The sequence below is a fragment of the Centrocercus urophasianus genome, unplaced genomic scaffold (assembly GCF_019232065.1).
Source record: "Centrocercus urophasianus isolate 14NV4802_14NV808 unplaced genomic scaffold, USGS_Curo_1.0 seq_34, whole genome shotgun sequence".
Classification (NCBI taxonomy): Eukaryota; Metazoa; Chordata; class Aves; order Galliformes; family Phasianidae; genus Centrocercus; species Centrocercus urophasianus.
Window position 1 is genome coordinate 1,898,342 of NW_024884911.1, and position 20,959 is coordinate 1,919,300.

At 49.7% G+C, this 20,959-nt stretch overlaps 1 protein-coding gene across 1 annotated transcript in view; it reads right to left on the reverse strand.

Moving 5' to 3' along the window:
- The window catches only part of ASTN2 (astrotactin 2), a 257,225-nt gene that overhangs the window by 214,304 nt on the left and 21,962 nt on the right, over positions 1-20,959 (reverse strand). The window contains exon 2 of the mRNA XM_042830923.1: positions 5,685-5,872. Coding sequence (XP_042686857.1) covers positions 5,685-5,872 — 188 coding nt within the window. The remainder of the gene's footprint in view (positions 1-5,684; positions 5,873-20,959) is intronic.

Here is a 20,959-nt window from a genome sequence, read left to right on the forward strand (position 1 = left end):
TTTTTAGAATAAGCACCATTAGTTTATTTTCTTTGCTGCACACCACAGAGACCTTGCAAAGGCTAAAAAAGAGCTGGGTCCTGCTGTCTGGGGGGATGAGGGGGAGGCAGCGCGGGAGCAGGACAGGTAAAAATAACCACACATGGCCCATGCTGCTCCCAATTACACCAGTGGGAATTGTGCCCAATTTCCTGCAGCAGATCCAGACATGCACGCACACATTTTTTCCCCTCAAAGAAGTTCTCAGCTATATTAGCAGCCCTGCAACAATCAGAAAAATCACCCATGGATGAGCTTCTTCCACTGCTTCGCATCAGCACGTTTTGGAGCATCCCTTCCCAACGGAACCCAGCCTCAGGTTTGGGTTTTTTCCAACCGATCCCAGCTTCCTGGGTGATGCAGGTGCTGACGGCCGTTCATCAAATATTTTTCACCCATGGTTTAGCTGCAGTTACTCAAAAAAAGAGCCTGGCAAGATGTTCTACAAATGGTTTATCTGCTCAGACAGTTTCACATCAGCTGAGACGAAAGCGTTGTGGGGAGGATATGGAAAGTGCTGAAGAGGAGAAACATTTCACTCTGACACTTTCCTGAGCACAAAGCGCTCTGCCTTTTCACTTTGCAATGCTGCCGTGTGAAACTAAGTCCAATTTATTTTTAAATGGGGAAAAAAAAAAAAAAAAAGAAGCTCCAAATGAAAGCAAACATCATATTTCTTGGGGCAAATAAGACATTGCGTTTCATCCTGTCATTAAGACTTATTCCAGGTCGCAAGATTTGCCAACAAAACATTCCGTCTTTTGTACAAAAATCTCTCCCAAACATCTCAAAGCAATCCTACATCAGGTTTGTCACAGCTCCCGATGCTGACAACATTTACCTGATAGAAGCATTTCGAAGCAGCGCTGCACATATATCCAAGCGAGGACAACCAGTGAGAGAAGGCAAAGCTGCAAATTACACCGAGTTTGAGGAAAAGGCAAGACGAGGCACAGAGAGCCCATATGGGGCAGGGATGTGCCTTCCTCTCCTATACCTGGCTGCCCAGACAGCTGTGGGTGCCCCATTTCTGGAGGCGTCCAAGGCTGTGGATGGGGCCTGGGGCAGCCTGAGCTGCTGGGGGGCAGCCAGCCCACAGCAGGGGATGGAGTTCAATGGTCTTCAAGGGCCCTTCCAACCCAAACCACTCTGTGGTTCTGTGATCTGCAAACTCCAAGCACAGACCAGGGCACCCCGCTACGAACACACACTTGATATTTCAGCAGCATTGGAGGTGCACATGGACAGGGTGAGGGCAGATGCACTCAGTGCCTTCCCTTTTGCCCATGTTCTCAGCCATGCACTAATCCTACTCTCACCACACCTCCCCCAAAATCCCTATGCTTTTCCTTCGTTTCCTCCCTTCAGCATCTCCCTCCAAGCTCAAGCACCCTCTGTTTACAACCACCACCTATCTAACACGAGCTCATGCTGTTTCCCCTCCAACTATTCTCCTTTTTCAGCATACTGAAGATGGAAAATATCTACGGCAGCAGATGCATCCCACGCATTCAATGCCATCTGCAAGGAGCAGCCCCTCCCATGGCTGCTTTTCCCCTAATATCGACTTGGATTGCCCTAGGGATGACATCAGAAAGTTGGTTTGCTGCTCAGCTTGGATGAACTAAGAGTGTTTATTCATCCTTACTTTATCTGTGATGCAAATCAAGCACTCCAGTTACATATTTTAACACAGGGGGTTCTGGTTCCCATTTTATCCCATCTCTGCAAAGGTGGAGTGGAGGAGAAGAGACAGAGGCTGCCTGTCCCAGACCAGAAAGAGTTGGTTCATGGGCAGCAGACACAGCCATAGCCCCACCAGCACCCTCAGACAGCTCAGGACCAGACCAAGGATAGGGACAGCATGCAGGACCTCCTAGCAGGACCATCAGAGCTCAGCAAAGCTTGGCTGTCCTGACCCCACAAGGCAGGAGGGGGGGACACAATTCTCATACAGATATACACCGATTCCATTCCTCTTTTCTTTTTATTAAAAATAAAAAAAAAAAAACCAAACAGCTCATTGGAGATCAATTTAGCTGCTTAATAACTTTCAGATAAGGAAATCTGCTGCTGCAGCAATTTTTTTCCCTACCCTAATTAATTCCTAAACATATCACAAGCTGGAAGTGCATGTTTTATGAATCCGGTTGACCTCCTGGTGCAGAAATGATGACACAGATGTTGTGCCTCCTTCACTACCTCATTACTCATGTTACACCATTCTTCTCCAAATGAGCTGGCTGCCATCAACAAGGCACACTGCAAGGCTCCAGCAGCATCCCACAGCCACCAGAGCACTCAGCCCCTACACTGCAATACATTGTGCAGCCAAACCAAAGCTGGGAGCCCGATGGGAATGGGGCTCTTCAAGAAAACACAGGCAGTGCAGAGAGGCAGAGTCGTGGCATTCCTGACAGAAAAAGGGGAAAAAGAGAGGTTAAGGATGGATGGACGATGGCAAAGAAGCAGCTTCAGGAAGGAGGTAGCAGTTCCTGAAAGCCCTCCAGCTCCTGGATACAGATGCAGTGCTTCTGACCCTGGCGATGGGAGGAAGGCATTGGGCTGCACATCCCACCCGGCTCCACTTCAGAGCAGGATGCTCAATCAGAGGGAAGCGTTTAAGAGCACACTTTATACCCATCTTAGAAGCTGACAGAGCACAGCACAAGCAGCTGATCATTAGGGACACGTCGGGATGCGTAAGATCAAGAAGAAAAAAGGAAACTTGTCTAAATAAGAGCTGAAAAATCTGCTGGGAAACCGAGAAACCAGCAGCTAACTGCTGCCAGCAGAAAGCAGGAAGTTACAAAATGAAGATCAGCTTGATGATATCTGGTCACCTTTATTCCAGACACCCCAACAGTCCCTTGCAGGGAGGTGGTACGAGATGAAATGAGGCTTTGGTGTGTTACCATCCAGGGAAGGCGAGAGGTGGCCGTCCCCATGCGCCACCCACCATGGGCACCAGCCCTGCCCCTCCATCTTAGGGGCACAGCAAAGGGCAACGCAGAGCTGCCAAGGAGTTCAGCCGTTCAGGCGGTTCAGAGCAAGGTGAGATGTGCCCATCACACCAATGCCACGGCTCTGCATCCTGCAATTGCACACACAGCTGCAGCAACTACTAGAAAATGTGGCTCTGGGCCTGAGCCCACAACAATGCTCAACAATAACTGAACAGGCATAATATGGTGGAGAAAAATATACCTTATGTTCTGCTAAATTCAGCAATTTACAAGGCTGGAATAATTAGTGGTTTAAAATGTTTTGACACAAGCAGCCCCAATAATCATGATAAATCATATCAGGCATATGCCCAGATCCTCAAAGTGACAGACGACAAACAGAGCAGTGACAAGACTCTCTATCATGCAGGGAATCATTGAGTTAATGGAAGAATTATTGCTTCTGAAATCCACTCCAGTCCTATTGTGGGGAACATTCCAATTTATCAAAGCCAAATGAACATTAATTGCTGCAGCCTGGTAAGTTTTCGAGCTGCTGTGACCTTCATTGAATTTTAATCCAAAACAGATAAGATTTACTTCCACACAAGAGGAAACAACACAATTAAACCCAAATAACAGCTAAGATTATAGGGAAAAACACAACAGATGTAATGACAAAAATATTGATTCCTTCCTACTTGGCGCTGCACAAAAAATAAAGAGTAAATAAAATCTAGCATTTACATAAATATATTTATATATATATTTCCTTTCTTCCCTTTTCATCTGGGAGACAAATCTTAGTTGCTCAAGCCAAGAGGAAAGGGGTGGCAGACAGTAATGGAGACTGAATTCCCTTTAACTGCAGTAATTAATGTGTTATGTTTCAGTGGGGAAAGATTAAGACAAAATGGTGAGAAGAAAAAAAAAAAGAAGAAAAAAAAAAGGTATTATTGTGCTGTTACAGATGTCCTTGAGCTTGAGCAGAGATGCAGAGAGGGTCACAGCTGCCCCTGGGACATGAGGCAGAATGCAGAGGAATGATGGCACGGCCATGCCAAGTGAACAGCACAAAGCAGGACATGGGAGGGCAGAGTTGGGCATTCAGGTGGCACACAGCAGCGTGGGCTGTGCAGAATGCAAGGACTTGGGGTCGGGATGGAAGGTAATAGCATGGGAAAGCAGCCCAAAGCTCAGGGAAACGGATGGCATTTAATCCAAGAAACAAAGACTTCCAAGTAGTTTTGCTTTAGCTACACAAATCCATGTGGTTTGGAGAGAAACCCACAACAGGCATTTATCTTCTGCTAGTAACTCCAACCTTGGCTTGGGTTCACTCAAAGAAGTTCATGAATCTTCCAAGAGATGGGCAAAGCTTCCTGCTGGTGGGCAGTCCTGGCCCAGGGAGCTCTGCAGGTCCCCAGCACCAGGACTTGGAAAGAAAGTAGAATTACAGCTGCTGTGCAGGAGGAACTCTGGTTTCTCTCCTGTCCTCACCTCGCTCATCTAGAAGCTGTCACCCAAAGCCATGGATGCTCCCACGCCATTGGGTTCAGTGCTGCATGGCAAAGCCTCATCTAGCCAACCTCAGCACAGGATGCCCTGACACACGTGTGCCCACTGCAGCCAAGCAGGGCTCAACATTTCACACCCCAATTTGTGTTTTGCTGTCTTTATTCTTTCTATGCTCTCTCTCTCTCTGCTGGTTTTTTCAGGCTTATTTTCTAAGTATTCCAGCTCTACTGTTTTCCCCCCCAGTATTCCATCACACTGACACTGGTAGCAGGATGTAAGAAGCATTCCCTGCCCAACCCATCGAGCTCCTGCCCCTTCTGCCATCCTGCTATCACACTGTGCCTTCTCTCACCCAACAGCCTCAATGCAAAGCCTCTTTCTGCATTCACTTGCACTCAGTGCCCAATCTAAAGCCTTGCTGACAAGGGTTGAGACACTCAGGAGAAAAACACCAGATTTAGGTTGTAGAAGCCAAATAGCTGCTTGTTCAAGCAGGAAAAAAAAAAAGTCACGAAGCCACCTCTGCTCTGCCTTCCAAAATGAAAAAACAGACGGCATGGAAATGGCACACAGGCTGTAAAACACGAACAGATGCACCTCGTGCAGAGGGGTGCTGCAGGATTCCCATATGCAATTTGTGCAAGCGATGTGCAGGTACACAGTGCTCTGGGGATCTAGAAGCCTAACTTCTAGACCACCATCTCATAAGTCACTGAATTAAGCACCTTAAAAGGCACAGGACACTTACACAGTATGTTAGTGACAGCCAGAATCTAAGATAAGAAACGTTCAAAGCACTGAGATCATGTTTTCACTCATCAGACTGATCCTCTGAAACAGGAGGATCGTGCTGCAGAACACAACTTCTCAAGACAAGAAATTCAGCTTACAATAACTCCAAAAAATAGCAATCAACCCAAGATCTTGCCTTTGCATGTACCATGAAGGCCAAGGAGATTTCCACCAACACCCCAACAGGTGCCAGCAGAGGCTCGAGGACTCCCACATTCCCACCACCCCACTTCCATTCTCAAGACCAGCCCCACTTTGCCTCCCGGCCCCTTCATACACACCTCTCCCTCTCTGGAGGCACGAGAGGACACACACAAGGGACAAACACAAGGCACACCAGACTCTCCAGCCCGTCCTTTACCACCACTGTCCCCACGCCCTCCCACTCACCATGACGGAGATATGAAGGATGTGCATCTGCTCCTCCACGATCTCAGAAGGCTCCTGGAGGCTGGGAGGAGTGGCCCGGGAGAGCTGCTCGGCGCTGCTCATGGAGACATGGAAGTACAGGGTGCCGTTTTCCAACCACTGCTGCTTCCAGTGCACCAATGAGATGTCTGCCACCGTCCCTGACATCTCTGCAGGGACAAAACATGCAACCGAGGGTCAGTTTGTTCCACAGCATCAGGGCTTCACCACCATCTGCATAAAGAATTTCCTCCTAATATCTAACCTACATCTCCCATCTCGGGACTGGAAGCCAGGATAACAGCATCCCAACACACCCCAGCACAGCATGCATCACCATCCAACACCACCACAGCACCATACCTGACAAATGAGGAGCTGGGGCAATTTGGGCACCATGCAATCGAAAGCGAGCGCAGTTCTGCGCTCAGTACTCCCAGCAGCTCCGATCTGCAGCTGCTGCGTCTGGCTTGGCCAAGCAGCAGCAGAACAGGAGTGCTGACAGCTCCACAGCTGCCTATCAAGTTTTTAACAGATCTCTGCAAAGAACCGATTTGTCAGTTTGGCAGCCAAACCAAAACCGAAAAGAAAAAAAAAAAATACTACCGCTAAATAAGGCACAATATTTCTCCTTCCACCACCTCTCTTTTTGCATTTGTTGTTCCATTTGCAATACAAGCAATGGGAAAGAAGTCAGGTTCCCACAGGCAGTCCTCCGAGTCGCTGGATTTGGGGTGTCAGCAGGCAGTCACAACATGGGGAACCCAAACCCAATTCCCTTCTGTCTGGGGAGAGCAACCTCACATCCAATTCAGTGGGTTGCAACACCTTCAGAATGATGTTTTTAAGAGGAGTGGAGATGTGGCACCGAGGGACATGGTCAGTGGGTGCAGTGGGGATGGGTTGGATTGGAGTTGGTGATCTTAGAGCTGTTTTCCAACCTTAACAATTCTGTGGTTCTAATGGAGGGAGCAGCCACGGCATTCTGTATTCCTGAAAGCTACTGGGCAAAAGCACTGCCAGCTCTAGCTTGGAGTGGGAACAATGAAGTGAGGCCAGCTGAGGGCATCCTGAGAGCTCCCAACAATGTTTGGGTCAAGGTCCTTCAAGGTGCTGGATCACAGGTAGCCCCACGAGCCACAAGACCAAGCGCTTCCACTTCTACAGACCCACATAGCAACCCCTCCTGACCCAAAAACAAAAGTCTATTTTTCAGGAAACACTTCATCCCAACCCTGAAACCAGCACACTGTTCAGCAGCAGACTCCAGGCTTTGAACCACAGATTAAAGCAGACAAGTCCCCACCGTGCCATGGGATGGCTCCATGGGGCTGCTGCTGTGGGATGGCAACACCCCACTGCTGCTGTGGGGCTTCAGTGGGGCTGGGGCAAGGACAAGGTTACCCTGCTGCTGCCAGCCCCTTATTCAGCATCTCACTAATGACACTGCAGGCACAACGCTGCCAGCTGAACCTCATCGAGGGCTGTGCTCATTAGTGCTGCCTCCCAAGCACAGCACTGGTCGTTATCCCCAATTTCTGCGCACATCTGAGCACTCAAAGGAAAAAAACTAAACAGCTTCTGACCATGCATGGGATCCGTAAGAGCCCACGCTCACACTTTGGAGGGGATGCATGAACTCACTGTCATATCTCTTGTCATTGCAACGAGTCGTCTCCTAATAATCCCTTCTCTCCTTTAATATAAATAGCTGTTTGCTGGAGCAAAGCAGAACCAAGAGGAGCTGCTCGCAGCCTTTGCCCTGCAAATCACGTCAGGTCTGCGGCTCACACTTCAGGACAGGAGCTGGTGCAGGCTGCACAGTAAGGAAAGGAACACGGCCATCTCACCTGCAAAGAGATGAGAGCAGAGGGCTGCTTACAGTGGTAAAAGTAAGGACAAAGAGAAGGCAATATCAGCGCTGTTTAACCACAGCTGTCTTCACACCAATACTTTAAAGCTCAGCACTGACAAGCATCTACCTGTCTAATTAAAATTGCAACAAAGGTCACATCGAGGAGCACTGCCTCAGCTTTGGGACAGATAGCACAACCCCTCCTACGGAGACAAGGAGGGAACAGTACAGAAGTATCACAAGAGAGGGTCCTGCTTATTTAAAGCCACGCTAACTCAGCTCAGAGGTGCCATCACCCACAGCACAGGGCGACCAGCGCCACTGCGCACGGGGCATGAACTCTTCCCACACATCTCTGCAGCTTCCCAAATGGTCACAGCATCAGAAGCAGCATTGCCTGGAGCACAGCAGGGACCCAACGTGGTGCTGCCAGGACCCCACCACCACCACTCCCAACATTGCACCACACCACGGCGGCATGGGAAGAGCCCCAGGAGCAGCCAGAATCCTCCGAATTTCTTCCCTTTCCACGCACGTCCTTTTGCATGGGGTGTTTAAACGGATCACAGAGAACATTTCTGGGGAGTTCTGAGATTCAGGCAATTTTTTGGATTTTAGCCTAGACTGGAGATAAGCCTGTTTCATGTTCAAAAGGTCTCTTCCAAAAGTAGAAACTTCAATTTAACATTCATTTTGCAATGTTAAGCAAAACCCAGCAGCAAAGCAATTCCTGACGAACGCCGGGTGCCATTTACCATACACTTATAAATATCTGAATGCTCCCCAGCCCTGAACCCCACCATGCAAGAAACCTGGCCATCACCACCCTTAGCACTGCCAGAACACCGCGAGCCTTCCAGCAGATTTGCTGCTCGGGGAGAGAAAGAAAAAAGAAAAAAAAAAAGCAAGAAAGATGCTCTCGAGCCCTTTTAGCTGCTGAACCCTTCAATATCCAAATGCGGGGAAGTTTCTTGGCCTCGAGCACTTGACATGAATATTATACTGCCTGTGTTTCGCCGGACACGCATTGTCACCCCGCTATCTACACGGCAGTTACAGCAGCGATACGCCGTCCATCAGCAGGAATGCAATAGTCTGCAGCAAGATTGCCTGTTATCAGAGCTTTCAAATACTTTTGGAACAAATTAAGGGCATTCCTGCACTAAAATAGAATGAGATACAGCGAGGGTTCAAAATGGGCAGCAATGGAAAAGCACTTGTAGTCTGTAGCTATTCAAGAACTCAAGCTATTCAGCGTTTAAGCCGGTCCTGCAGCAATGGCTGCAGCTCTGTGGGGGAAACAAGGAGAAAATGGTCAGGCTGACCCACAGATCCAGCCCTGCCTGTGTTGGCGATGATGCTGACTGCCCCCGGGGATGGATAGCATCTGCTAACGATGCTCTGAATATAAGAAAAAGCACATAGAGCAACTTTCTCCTTCTCTGCCCTTCCTCTGAGTCCCATAAGGCTGCAGCTTCATGTTTTCCTTGGAAATCAAACTTACCAAACGAAACCCTCCCACTGCTCAGAACCCAAACGGCTCATGGCAATGGGACAGCCACCCACCCAGGACAGGTCAGGGAGGGATGTGGGACCCCAGCAGGGCTCCTTCCAATCGATTTGGTAATTCCATTTTTCCTCCGCCGTTCCTACAGACCTCACGCACAAACATTTTGAAGGTCTTCGGCTCTTATTACAATCAAACCTAAAAGCAAGAAGGCCTAAATGCACTTGGTTGGGAACCAAGACGATTCCCATAAAAGCAGATTATGCTGACATGATGAATATAAAATGAAACAGCAGATATTAAAGTTGGAGAATTGTTACTTCGTGCCTCCCGGCTGCCAGGCGCTCTGCCTCCCCCTCCTCCTCCTCCTCCTCCTCCTCCTGGCTGTCTGGCTGACGGCACGAAGTGTGCTGATAGCCTTTTCACCCCTGCCTTCTCCAAGGCAGGCTGCCAGGCTTGAAATATTCAGCAGCTCCCCCCGGCAGCCCCTATGCAATGCTTCAGCGTTCATCGGTTATTCGGGAGGTTGCAGCCCTGCCTTATCTGCCACCAAGTTTCACAAAGCGTGTTTTGTATTTAATTGCCTTGTTCTCTGCTAATCCACCGCCATTGCCGATGTTTTGTTTCATCCTTGAAGGTCGTCATTAAAACAACCCACCCTGCTTAGAGCCCTTCGCCCCTGCTCCGTGCCCCAGGCCCAGCCCACAGCCCTCCCCATCCCCAGACCTGCTGGGTGCACCCACAGAAGCAGAAGGTCCCCGGATCCCTCACCCTAATGCTCAGCACCACTCCTGCCTTCAGCCACGTGCTCTTCCCAGCTCGTGCTCTCCAAAGCCACCACTCACTGTCCAAGTGCTGGTTTACAGATTCTCTGGTTGCTAGCTACTACCACTTATGCTAATGAACCAAAATTATGCACAAAGTCATAAACAGAGATCTCCCCAGCGCCCTTGCCAGCACACGATTGCTCCCTGCAGAGCAGATTAGAGCAGACTTGCTCCAAAATGACTCCAGTAACGGGGCTTCCCCCTGCTCCCCAGGGGACAATTCTGCAGTCAAACAGACCTTCACACTTCTTAGGGGTTGGGTCTTTTGTTAGCAACTCGGTGTTTTTTTTTCCTCCTCAATCATTAGCTCACTTCATTATTTCGTCCCCTTTCCCTCTGCTCGATGTTAACATGTTCCTTTCCTTCTAAACCCGCTCCCCTCGCAGTACTCCCCAGGGCAACACACAAACACAGCTGCACGTCATAAAAAAAAAAAGGAACAGAGAAGCTCAGAAGTTTAAGAAGGTTGACAAGCTCCCTCTGATCATCTCTTTTCAAAGCATGAGATGCTCTGCACCTGCAGGGAACTCCACGAGTGGCTCCGGCACAGCACGTCCCCAGGGCTGGGACTGGGAGCTGCTGTGGATGCAGGAGGACAGCAGGAGCCTTGGACCTGAGGGAGCCCATGGGCAACAGCCTCAGCACTGTAAAAGTTCGAGTTCAGCATCTCCTCTGCTCTTCCTGATGCTGGATGGACCAAATGGCCAGAGCCCAGCACAAGGCGAGGTGGGTTTTGTTGCTTTGGGGCTGTCTAGAAGAAGAATGAGAAGCTGGGTTCATGTATGTTCTGGAGAGCGGGCACCTCAAAGATTGCATAGGGATGGTAGATAGTTAACTCACAGGCAGCTCTGATGGACAGCTGATAGATAACTGACAAACAGCTGACAGTCAGCTGAGCCACCACCAAGGATCCCCCAGCTGGAGCCCTCATGACCAGCACACCCCCAGTTTCTTAATTGCTGAAGGTCTGCACCCCAGCTTGTGGTCTTCAAGACGTACATTTACCAATAAAGCTCTCCTGCTACAAACTCATGGGTACAGCAGAAACACACGTGTGCAAAGGACTCTCCAACACATTTCACCTTCAGGCCAGGGCTGTGCAATGAACGTGTGGCACACACAGGTGCCACAGCCTGGTGCTGCTCTCGCTGTCCCACTAACAGTGGATCTCTTCCAGTTGACATCAGGCACAGTGAACCCAACCAGAACATTGGGATTCTTCTCACTCTCCCACCAAATTAATTCATAAACATTCATGTGTGCACTGTGCTCTTCTTTCTAAAAAAGTGCATATTCCAGACAGACGCAATTATGGTGAGGCACAGCAGGAGGCCAGCAGCCTGCATCACCATGCAGACAGAGCTGAGGACCAAGAGATGACATGGGACAAGCGATGAGGACAGAGCCAGCCCCTTCCCACCGTGCACCCCAAGCCCCTCCTAGTGGCTCTGCAGCCCCCACATCCCCTCTAACCTAAGGCTGCAAAGGCTGACGGAAGCCACGACCAGGTATTGATCTGCCTTCACTGCCTGCAGATCACAATCAGCCTCCACGCATCTTAAGGAAGCTCCGTGTACGTTCCTCTTTCTTACAGTTGCTTTGATTGCAATTCAGTCCTTAGTCCATTACCCTTATTTATAATGCCAGGGCTTCAGCGCGGAGCCTCAGGCAGTCTAAAATTATTACAGGGCCCTTTTGACTTTCAATTCCCTTCCATTCAATTCCATTTTTATTTGTCAGCAGAGACTCCCACTGACCAGCCATGGAAGCCAACTGCACACAGGCAGATGGTGCTGCTATGTGTTAAACCAGCCCTATGCAGACAGCTGGCACGTGGCTCGGCACAGCAGGGCACTGCTGCTTGGATGGGGAACGCTGAGCCCAGAAGAGAATCATGGAATCATTGAGGTTGGAAAAGATTACTAACATCACCAAGTCCAACTGCCAACACATTGCCACCATACCCAGTAAACCAGTGCCAGAATAGCAGAGATGGAGAGATGCTGGGGGCAGCTTCCCCATCCAGTTGGCCAACATGGCCATCACCCACAAAAAGGCAAAGGAACACAACTTTAAGCGTCACAGCTGCTCCTGTGTGCCCTCCAGAGATGGAGGAGGCCCGCAGGAGGGATGGTGTACAGATGTTGAGCTGCAGCCCTATGCCCTTTTTGCACCCCTACTCCCAATTCACAACAACATCACAAGGACGCTTTGAGTTCTCACTGAGTGCCATACACAAAGCCAAGCAGATACTGCTGATAAATGGGAATAGCTGATAGTCTGAAGAGGCTTTTGCTATTTCAAAGGCACAAGCACCATTTCCTTTTTGATAACTCAACCATTAATCCCCATGAAAGAAACCGGCGCGCGTCTCTCCAATGGGGAAGCCTTCCTGCAGGTAACAAGCTCTCCAGCAGTGCCTCATGACTGTGCTAAGGCTGGGTTATGCGAGACAAAAGGGACATGGAGGCTGGGAGTTCAGCTCTCTGCAAGGAACTGCTAGACCAGGGCTGGATGCTCTGCCTCAAGCCAGGTAGTGCCCATGGCTGCAGCACACAGTCCACAGGGTTGGGGCAGCTTTGTATCCCCAAATTGCTCCTCCCTGCAAGCTGCCATGGGAGGGAAGGGCAGCAGGACCTGCTGGGGTGACTCGAAGGGCATTGCAAAGCCAAGAGGCTCCACCAGAAAGCCGAGCATTGCAGCTGACTTACAGCATCCACACGTGTGCACAGTGCACCGCTGGAGCAACGGAGCAGCACTCCGGGGGCGAGCATCGCCCAGAGCTTGATTACAACTAGGCAAGATCTTTATAACCTCCATGCATTTTTAAACGTCTCTCTTTGGGAAACAGAAACATACCTCTTAAAACGATAAGGTAAGATGATAGCTCACGGCGCTGCTCAGGCAGTGAAGCAAAGCAATTTTTACAGCACGGTTCCCCCACGGATCCTCCCCTCCCGGCGAGCGCTGGCACAGCTGGCAGCCAGTGAACTGCAGGAGCTGCCCATGGGCTGACAACACCAGGACAAGAGAGCAGCAAGCAAAAATGGAATCACCTGGAGCAGCAGCATGAGCAGCTTGCAAAAGTCTGGGTTTGTCCTTGCCCGAAAAGCAAGAAGTATTTGATACAGGGCGGAACGTTTGCCAGAGCTCCTCCATGTACGTTGTGATGGGGATCCCACTCGAACAGGATCCTGCCCCTGCTTTCAAGGCAGACTTCAAGCAAGGATTAGGGTTAGTTGAGCATCCTGGCCCTTCTCTGGGAGATGCTTCTGAGTTCTTGCTCCCTAGGTGCCCACGTACCAGGAAACATGGTGGCTGCTCACAAATCCCCTGCCAGGAATACATTGGCTGGTGGAAACAGAGCTATGAAAACTGCCACCTCTCCCCGAGTTGAGCTTGCTGAGATGAAGCAGACTGAGCTAAAAGAGCTAAAAGCACAGAGCAGCTGGAGGGCTCCGCAAGTGGCATCAGATGACAAGGAGGCATTAAAATCCAAAATAAAGTAAAATAAAAGCAAATGAATTTATTAAGACTTCTCAGAGCCTGTGGGTAAAATATTTTTTCCACATTTAGAAGTGGATAAATCAAAACAGAGGCGAAGCAATTTGTCAGAGCTTAAAAGCACCTAAGTGGCAGAGACACATGCAGCCCAGAGCAGCGATGCTCTCACAGTGACATGATTGCCACCCTGGGCTGGGCACAGCACAGTCCCTGCATACAGCACTGGACCTGTCTCGCAGCAAGCCTGCTGCAATGAAGAGAGCAGCCCACTCACTGGAAAGGCTGGTCCACATCCCCATTCACCTCAGATCTATTTCTCCCACCATCATTGCACCATTAGATCCATAAGCAGCACGGTTGCATTTCTGTATCCCCATCTGCTGCCCTACAAGAGTCCTGGGGAAAGTCTTATGTCGCCCTCCCAAAAGGATCATCAATAATAAGCCAAAATGCAGAGCACTTCCAGCCCTGTTCTGCATACACAGAGGTCATGGGAGAGGCAGAGGGGGATGAATCCTTGCAGCCTCATTAGAGGGAAGGAAACTGTTTCTGCAAATAATAATTGATTTCTAAATTTATCCCCTAATTAAATAGGTTCCCTGGATGAATCTGCATGCAGGCTGCAAGGTGATGATTTACAGCCCGGCTCCCTACGGGAACGCATCAATGCATGTTTGCAAATTGTCCCTCTTGCAGCCCCAGAGGTGGGTGATGGTTCCCCCACCCAGCACACAGGAGCTGGGCCCCCTCCTGCCATCTGAACTGAGCTCTCCCCACACAGGTTTATCAGCTGCACATCAGGGAAATGGGCATTTGTCACCTGTCTCATCACTGGTCTCTGAAGGGATGCTCGGACCCAAGCAGGGCACAACGAAGCACCCCCCATCTATACAGGAGGGCTTTTGGTGGGCAGCAGCCACATAGCTACAGCAGAACTGGGACTGTGCTGCCAGAACTCAGCACACAGCAATGATGAGAATGAGAAACGTTATCTCCAAAACACGTTCTTGCTTCCGACATCAATTCCACGGCTGTTCCTATCTGGTCGCTTTGACTTTTTCCTACAGTCACCATCAGCTAATAAAACCTCAAGAGACGGATCCTGGGATAAAACCAGGCTACAAGCTCTGCAAAAATTAAACACATTTATCACTCTTCTGCTGAGAGCTCTTTTGGAAGCCTGTGCGCGCCGATGCTCTCAGACAGGCATCAAAGGGCTCAGGACGTGAGAACACCGCGTCAGCTCCAACAGGCACCGAGCAGTGCTGGCCCATTCAAGCTGGGCTCATTAAGCACTGCTGCCCAGGATGGCTCTGCCAGCTCAGGGACACTGCTGGGCACATGTGTGAGCAGGTGTGCATCCCAGGGCTTGCTCAGCACACATCTGTGCGTGCCCTACAGGTCAGAGCACACCTTTTCTCCTGCTGCCCCAAATACCCTTCCAGACACGCAAGGAGCAACATGGGACTCTGTCCATGTACAGAGCACAGAGCTGGCTCTAAAAAATCCCTTCCTGGGAAATGCCTGCACCCACGCACCACCTCCTGCCATCAGCAGCAGCAGCACATCTCACCTCCTCTCCTTTCCTCTCGCCCCAGCACCATTTGGGCTCCTCAGCCCTTTGGTGTCAATGTTTCAGGATGCACAGCCACAAATCGTCCTTCCCCATGTCCCACGTGTTGGGTTCCTTCTCTTGCCACCAAGTGCTCACAAGGACCAGCCAAAAACACAGCCTTTCTGGGATCATTAAGGTTGGAAAAGACCTTTAAGATCGCTGAGTCCAACTCCAACCCCCACCATACCCACTGACCACAACTCTCAGTTCTGCAACATCTTAAGGGATGGAGACCCCACCTCCTCTCAGGCAGTTGCTATTTGCTGTATAGCCACACTCCAAAGAAATGCCAAAAGATGTCATTTCCTTCCCTGCCTGCTCCCCAAAAAGCGTTCAAAACTGGAGCATCTCCATGGTACTTTGGATTTATCAACACTTCTGGATGAAAAGTATCTCGTTAAGTGAGTTCTCAATCAAAACTCACAGCCACGGACGGAGCTGGGGCCCTAACCTACTTCTGCACTCAAATATAAAACAATCCATCAGGTGGCTAACGACTTTAGGAACTGCTTCCCTTCACCTCACCACTTTGGTTCTACGTCACAAATTGCCTCGGAGAGCCTCAGATCTCTTCTAAAAGAAAACAATATTATTCACAGGATTTAAAAAGAAGAAAGAAAAAAAAAAAGAGATGCTGGAAAATGAATTAGCCCTCGCACAGCAGAGTTTGTGATATACAGCATCTGAATGAAGCCTGATTTGCAGATCGCAGTGCTAACATCTTTGCATTGCGTCACTAATTTCCTCTTCCAAACATTCCCTTTTTTGCTCACCTTGAGCATTTTTAAAGGCAAAGAAATTCCTTCAGGTACCAAAGCAAAGTCAGAATCCAGCTCTCCACCGCTTCCCAACTTGAGCACATTACAACTCTGTTAAAAGCAGAGCAAGATGAGTCCTTGAGGCTCCGTTCCCCAAGGATGCGTGCACATAAAGCAAGGAAAATGTGTGGTTATTAGAGTTTAGCTTTATTGTTTTCATAAAACACACTGAAGATTGTGTTTATGATTCTGGAGAAAATAAAATCCTCTCTCCAATTGTTAAAATAATGAACATGGGATACTCCAGTGACTTCTAAACAATCAAACGCTTTGGACTTGCTTAGCACCCTCCACTCCACTCAGATTTTGGGGAAGCCTTTACAGGAATGGAAATAGGCCTGCTTGGGTGCAGGATAAGACCATTACAAGGCATTCCTTAAGGGACAGCTTTGCCAGTTGGTGTTGGGAATGGCAGGGCTGCCAGATGAACTGCACTGCTCGAGGAACCCCATCACTTCTGCTGCTCTCCCTCCAGCCTGCAGGAAGGACAACCCAAATGGCATCTTTAAATATTACAGAGGCGACATGAGGCTATGAATTATTGAATGGAGCTGTCTCTTTGATTTAGAGACACAATGACAGGAGAGGCAGATGGCACAGGAGCCGTGTCCCCACCACAGCTGCAGCACGTGGGAGCCACCAAGGTCCTCACCCTGCGCCCACTGTCTCCCCACGGCCATCACTGCCTGGCACCACAGCGAGGAGCAAACTGCCTTGGAAGGAGCAGAAGGAAATGCATCTTCCATGCCCGTCCATGTCCCTGCCAAAAATCCCTTCCCCAAAAATCTGAGCTCAACCATGAACTCTTGGACATGGTTTACCTGGGCTGGGAGCAGGGAATGGAAAAAGCCATTGAAGATGCTGAGATGGGGATGCTGAGCTGCTAGCAGAGCCTCGAGTTCAGCTAGTTTTGCACACACTTTCTAGAAGGCATTACTGCCAGCTCTAAACCAACCTATTAGTATGAGCCTTTGGGGCTTGTAATAAAAACCAAGATGTTTTTCCCGGAGCCAGGTTAGATAGAAGACATCTGAAAATTAAAGCAGCAACCTAAAAAAAGATTCCAATTCCATCCTTCCCGTTACATATATTTATTTGCAGGGTCCTTGGAGACAGAGGTCAGCTCTGGAGCACGGAGCTGCATTTATTCTCAGAACCAGCATAGCATGCAAAAGCACCACCTGCCCCTCAGACCCACCCTGCTGCTGAATGGCCTCATTCCATGGCACACAACAGGGCAGGGCTGGGACTCGTCTGCTTTCAAAGAACCACCAAATGCAAAACACACGGCTGGATCTTCAAGTTGAAGGCAACGCCAGGCACCTGAACTAGTGCCACAGTCTCAGGTTCAGGTTGGACGTTAGGAGACAGTTCTTCTCCAGAACAGTGGTGATGCAGTGGCACAGCTGCCCAGGGAATGCTGGAGTCACCATCCCTGGAAGTGTTCCAGAACATGGGCATGGTGGGATGGTTTGGGGTTGGATTTGGGGATCTTAAGAGGACTTTTCCAGCCTGAGTAATTCTATGATTCTCTGCACGTTGTGCCCCAACAACAATTCCTGAAATCAGTGAAAGTGGAGTCATTTCCAGTCACCCTTTTCTATCTCCTGCAAACTTCTGGACGCAAAACAACGCACTGGAAGATCCGAACTTTATGAACCAAAGTTCTTCCACTTGGAAAAAGCCGAACATCAAGTTTTTCTGCAAGAGATTTGCCACCGTTGGCTGCCCTTCATCATCACATCACACCCAATGGAGCCACCTGTGTTAAGATGCTCTTTTAACAGCAGCAATGACAACTGGTGCCTACCCAGGGAAGCATGCAGGAGTCCTGCCAGGTCCAGCTCTGCCCTTGCAGCACGCAGCCTCCCACAGCTTGACTCAGGAATCCTCTATTTGGCTCTGGATATTAATGGAAAGAAATCTCTGGATCCATTTGAAATGAATTATACTCCAGTAATTGCAGCTGCTCTAGGGCAGCATTAGGTCAAACTGCCCTCTTTCTGTGCTGCGTCTCCACCACCAGCTATGATGAATGGGACTCATTTGCAGCAACGGCGTTGCTTCCAGCTCCAGGTGGACCCACTTGAGCCACAGGCTCTTGCTACCTCCATGCTGCCCCACCAGCACTCCCTGCCCTGGAACAGCTCATGCTATGCAAACACAAATGCAGCAGGTTCCTCCTGGGCATCGTCCTGCAGTCACCCCCACGTTGCTCTCTGCAGTCAGTGCTTGATTGCTTAAGAAATCTGTGTTACTCTCCACCCAAAAAGGACCTTCCCAGCCCAAAACAGCAATTCTCCCCCTCCCTGCTATTCAAATTCTCTGTTAATTATTAAGATAGGGTGGGATTCAAGGGACTAATTACCATTGTGAAGTTACTCTCATGAAGGCTGATAAGGGAAGTAATTAGGATGGACAAGCATGGATTACAGAGCTCTAAATCTCTCTCTCTCTTGTCAAGATAAAGCTGCTGTCCAACCTCAAAACTGACAAACGAGGCCATTGGCAGTCATGGGACTGACAACAGGGAAATGGAGGTTGCCACATAACCCCAGTACTCCTTCATGCCCCATGTTTCTCCAAGTCACCACGCCAACACCCTTCCCCCCATGCATGCTGCACTTCTGGCTGCTTGGCATCAAATCATAGAGGCTGGAAAAGCCCTCCAAGATGAGATGAGTCCAACCCATCTCCACCATGCCCTCTGACACGTCCCCCAGAGCCACATCTCCACAGTTCTGAGCACCTCCAGGGATGGTGACCCCACCACCTCAGTGGGCAGCCTGCTCAGTGCCTGACCACTTTTTTGGAGAAGAAATTGTCCACGAGGGTAAAGATCACCTTTCATAGAGCCATGGCATGGAAGTGGTACCAGGGCTTGGAAATCCCAAGAGGACCAACCCCATGCACATCTCCAGCCACCTCCATCTCAGCTGTTCATCCATAAGGAAGAAGCAGGACCAGGGACACGGACTCACCCACAACTTCAGCAAGGACCATCCTCAGGACATGACCTCACATGAACCATTTCAAGCTTCACTACAACCAACACACCATACCTGCACACCCCTCCACCCCTCTGCAGTTGTGCAACACTCTGCCAGAGTCACCGGAATAAACAGCAGCTCCCACTGCCACATCCCCCCCATAGATCCTACACACCCACAGGTTACTTTCCTCCAACAATTTCAGGCACTCAGCACTAGAGCATTTATAACTAATACATATTCTAATGTCCCTGTTCACCTGAGACATTCAAAACTTTCCTGGCTCATTTGTCAGATCACTATTTTTTTTATTATTTTAAAATACCTTCTTCCCCTCAGGCCAGTCAAATCAGTCCAGTTAATTTTAATTTCCATGGACATGGAAAGTCATTTCAAGGTCACTTTTTGGTTACTTTCCAGTTTTAAGACTTAAGGATTTTGCAGGATTTGCAATCGAGGCTTCTGATTAGCCGCTCCACATGGAAAGGAAAAGGAACCGGCTGAGGAGAGACAGTGATGAAGCACCCCATTGACACCCAGGTAATTAAGGAGAAACAAACATGTTTGTTGGCTGAAACAAGGGGGAAAATCATGCAAAGCACTTTATTCTAACAAGGACGGAGGAGGGAGGAAAGAAAAAGCAGCAGCTAATAGGTTTCCATTGGAAGGGCACGCTTTGCTCAAGCCAAAGTCTTTCCAGACTACTTGCTTTTTAGAGGGAAGGCTGACAAGTGCCATATGGAGACTGTTGTCACTCCTCATCAGAAAGAGAGCCAAAGAAATAAACCTGCCTCATGGCAAAACACAGCCTTTGGGATGCCCAAGAGAGGCAGACTGACAGAGCCCCATCTTGAAGGGGAACAAAAAACCCCCCAAATATGACACACGGGCTCAGAACAAAAGCACTATGGGATATTTGTCTCCTCCCTTAATGCCCGGGACATGAGTTCTATGATGGCAGCCCAGCCATCCCACAGGGATGCTACCTCCCTCAGGGTCCCAGTTACATCAGGAACCTCAGCACCTCCTTCCCAAAGCAAGCACAGTGCCGGCACATCAACACACACCCAAAACGTGTTCATTAAATGCTTTTAATATCACGGCAGCAGACAGTAATACAATCAAGTCTGAGCCACGCATCTCCCCACGTCCGCAGGGACCGCGGGTACAAGCCTGGTTTTGTTCCCTTCCCAGGGAGTGATGGAGATACAGGACGCACAGCTCTGCTCACAGCCGCTCTCCAGGGGCAGCCCATGGTAATTAGTCTGTGTGTGTCACAGGCACTTTTGGTTTCCAGCCCTGCTCGGAATGCCTGGCACAAATACTCACACTGCCGAGCAGAGAAATCCCAGCCCAACGTGCGCCCCAAGCTCTCACCACACAGCCTCGTCCCTGCAGTTATTTGCTGCCTAAAAAGCACCTTGCTCCAGGCTGGTGCTCCTTTTCCCATGAGCAAACACCTTCCAGAAAACAGATGAAGAAGTATCCCTGTGGTCCCACGCCCATCACACACGTTCGGATGACTCCTCCATACCTGAGCATCTATTTTGCTGGTGAAGCAGCATTAGAAAATCCCTCAACTTGCTTTGGCCAGAATCACACAACCACCGAGGTTGGAAAAGACCTCCAAGATCACCCAGTCCAACCCCAACCCACCCCACCGTGCCCACTGACCACATCCCTCAGTGCCACATCTCCACGTGAGACGAACACCTTCATGGCTGGTGACCCCACTGCTCCCTGTGCAGCTGTGCCACTGCATCACTGCTCTTCCTGAGAAATGTTTTCTGATATCCAACCTGAGCCTCTCCTGGCACAACTTAAGGCCATAACCTCCCACCCCTTCACTGGGCATGCTCCAGGGCCTCAGTGCCTTCCTTGGTCCCAAACTGAACACAGTACCTGAGGTGCAGCTTCAACTACATTGAGATGCAGAAACCCATTATGACCATAACCCATAATGGCCCCATTACGAGCCAACAAAGCCCTAACACCACCAGGACTCTCCCAGGATGGAGCTCTCCTTACTCACATCCAGCGTCCCATCACCCCATGGTCCCACCACCACCACTGCCCCAAGGAACATGGGATGAGAGCTGGGAGGAAGATGAGGAACAGCAGTCCAGTAAAGATTCCATCCT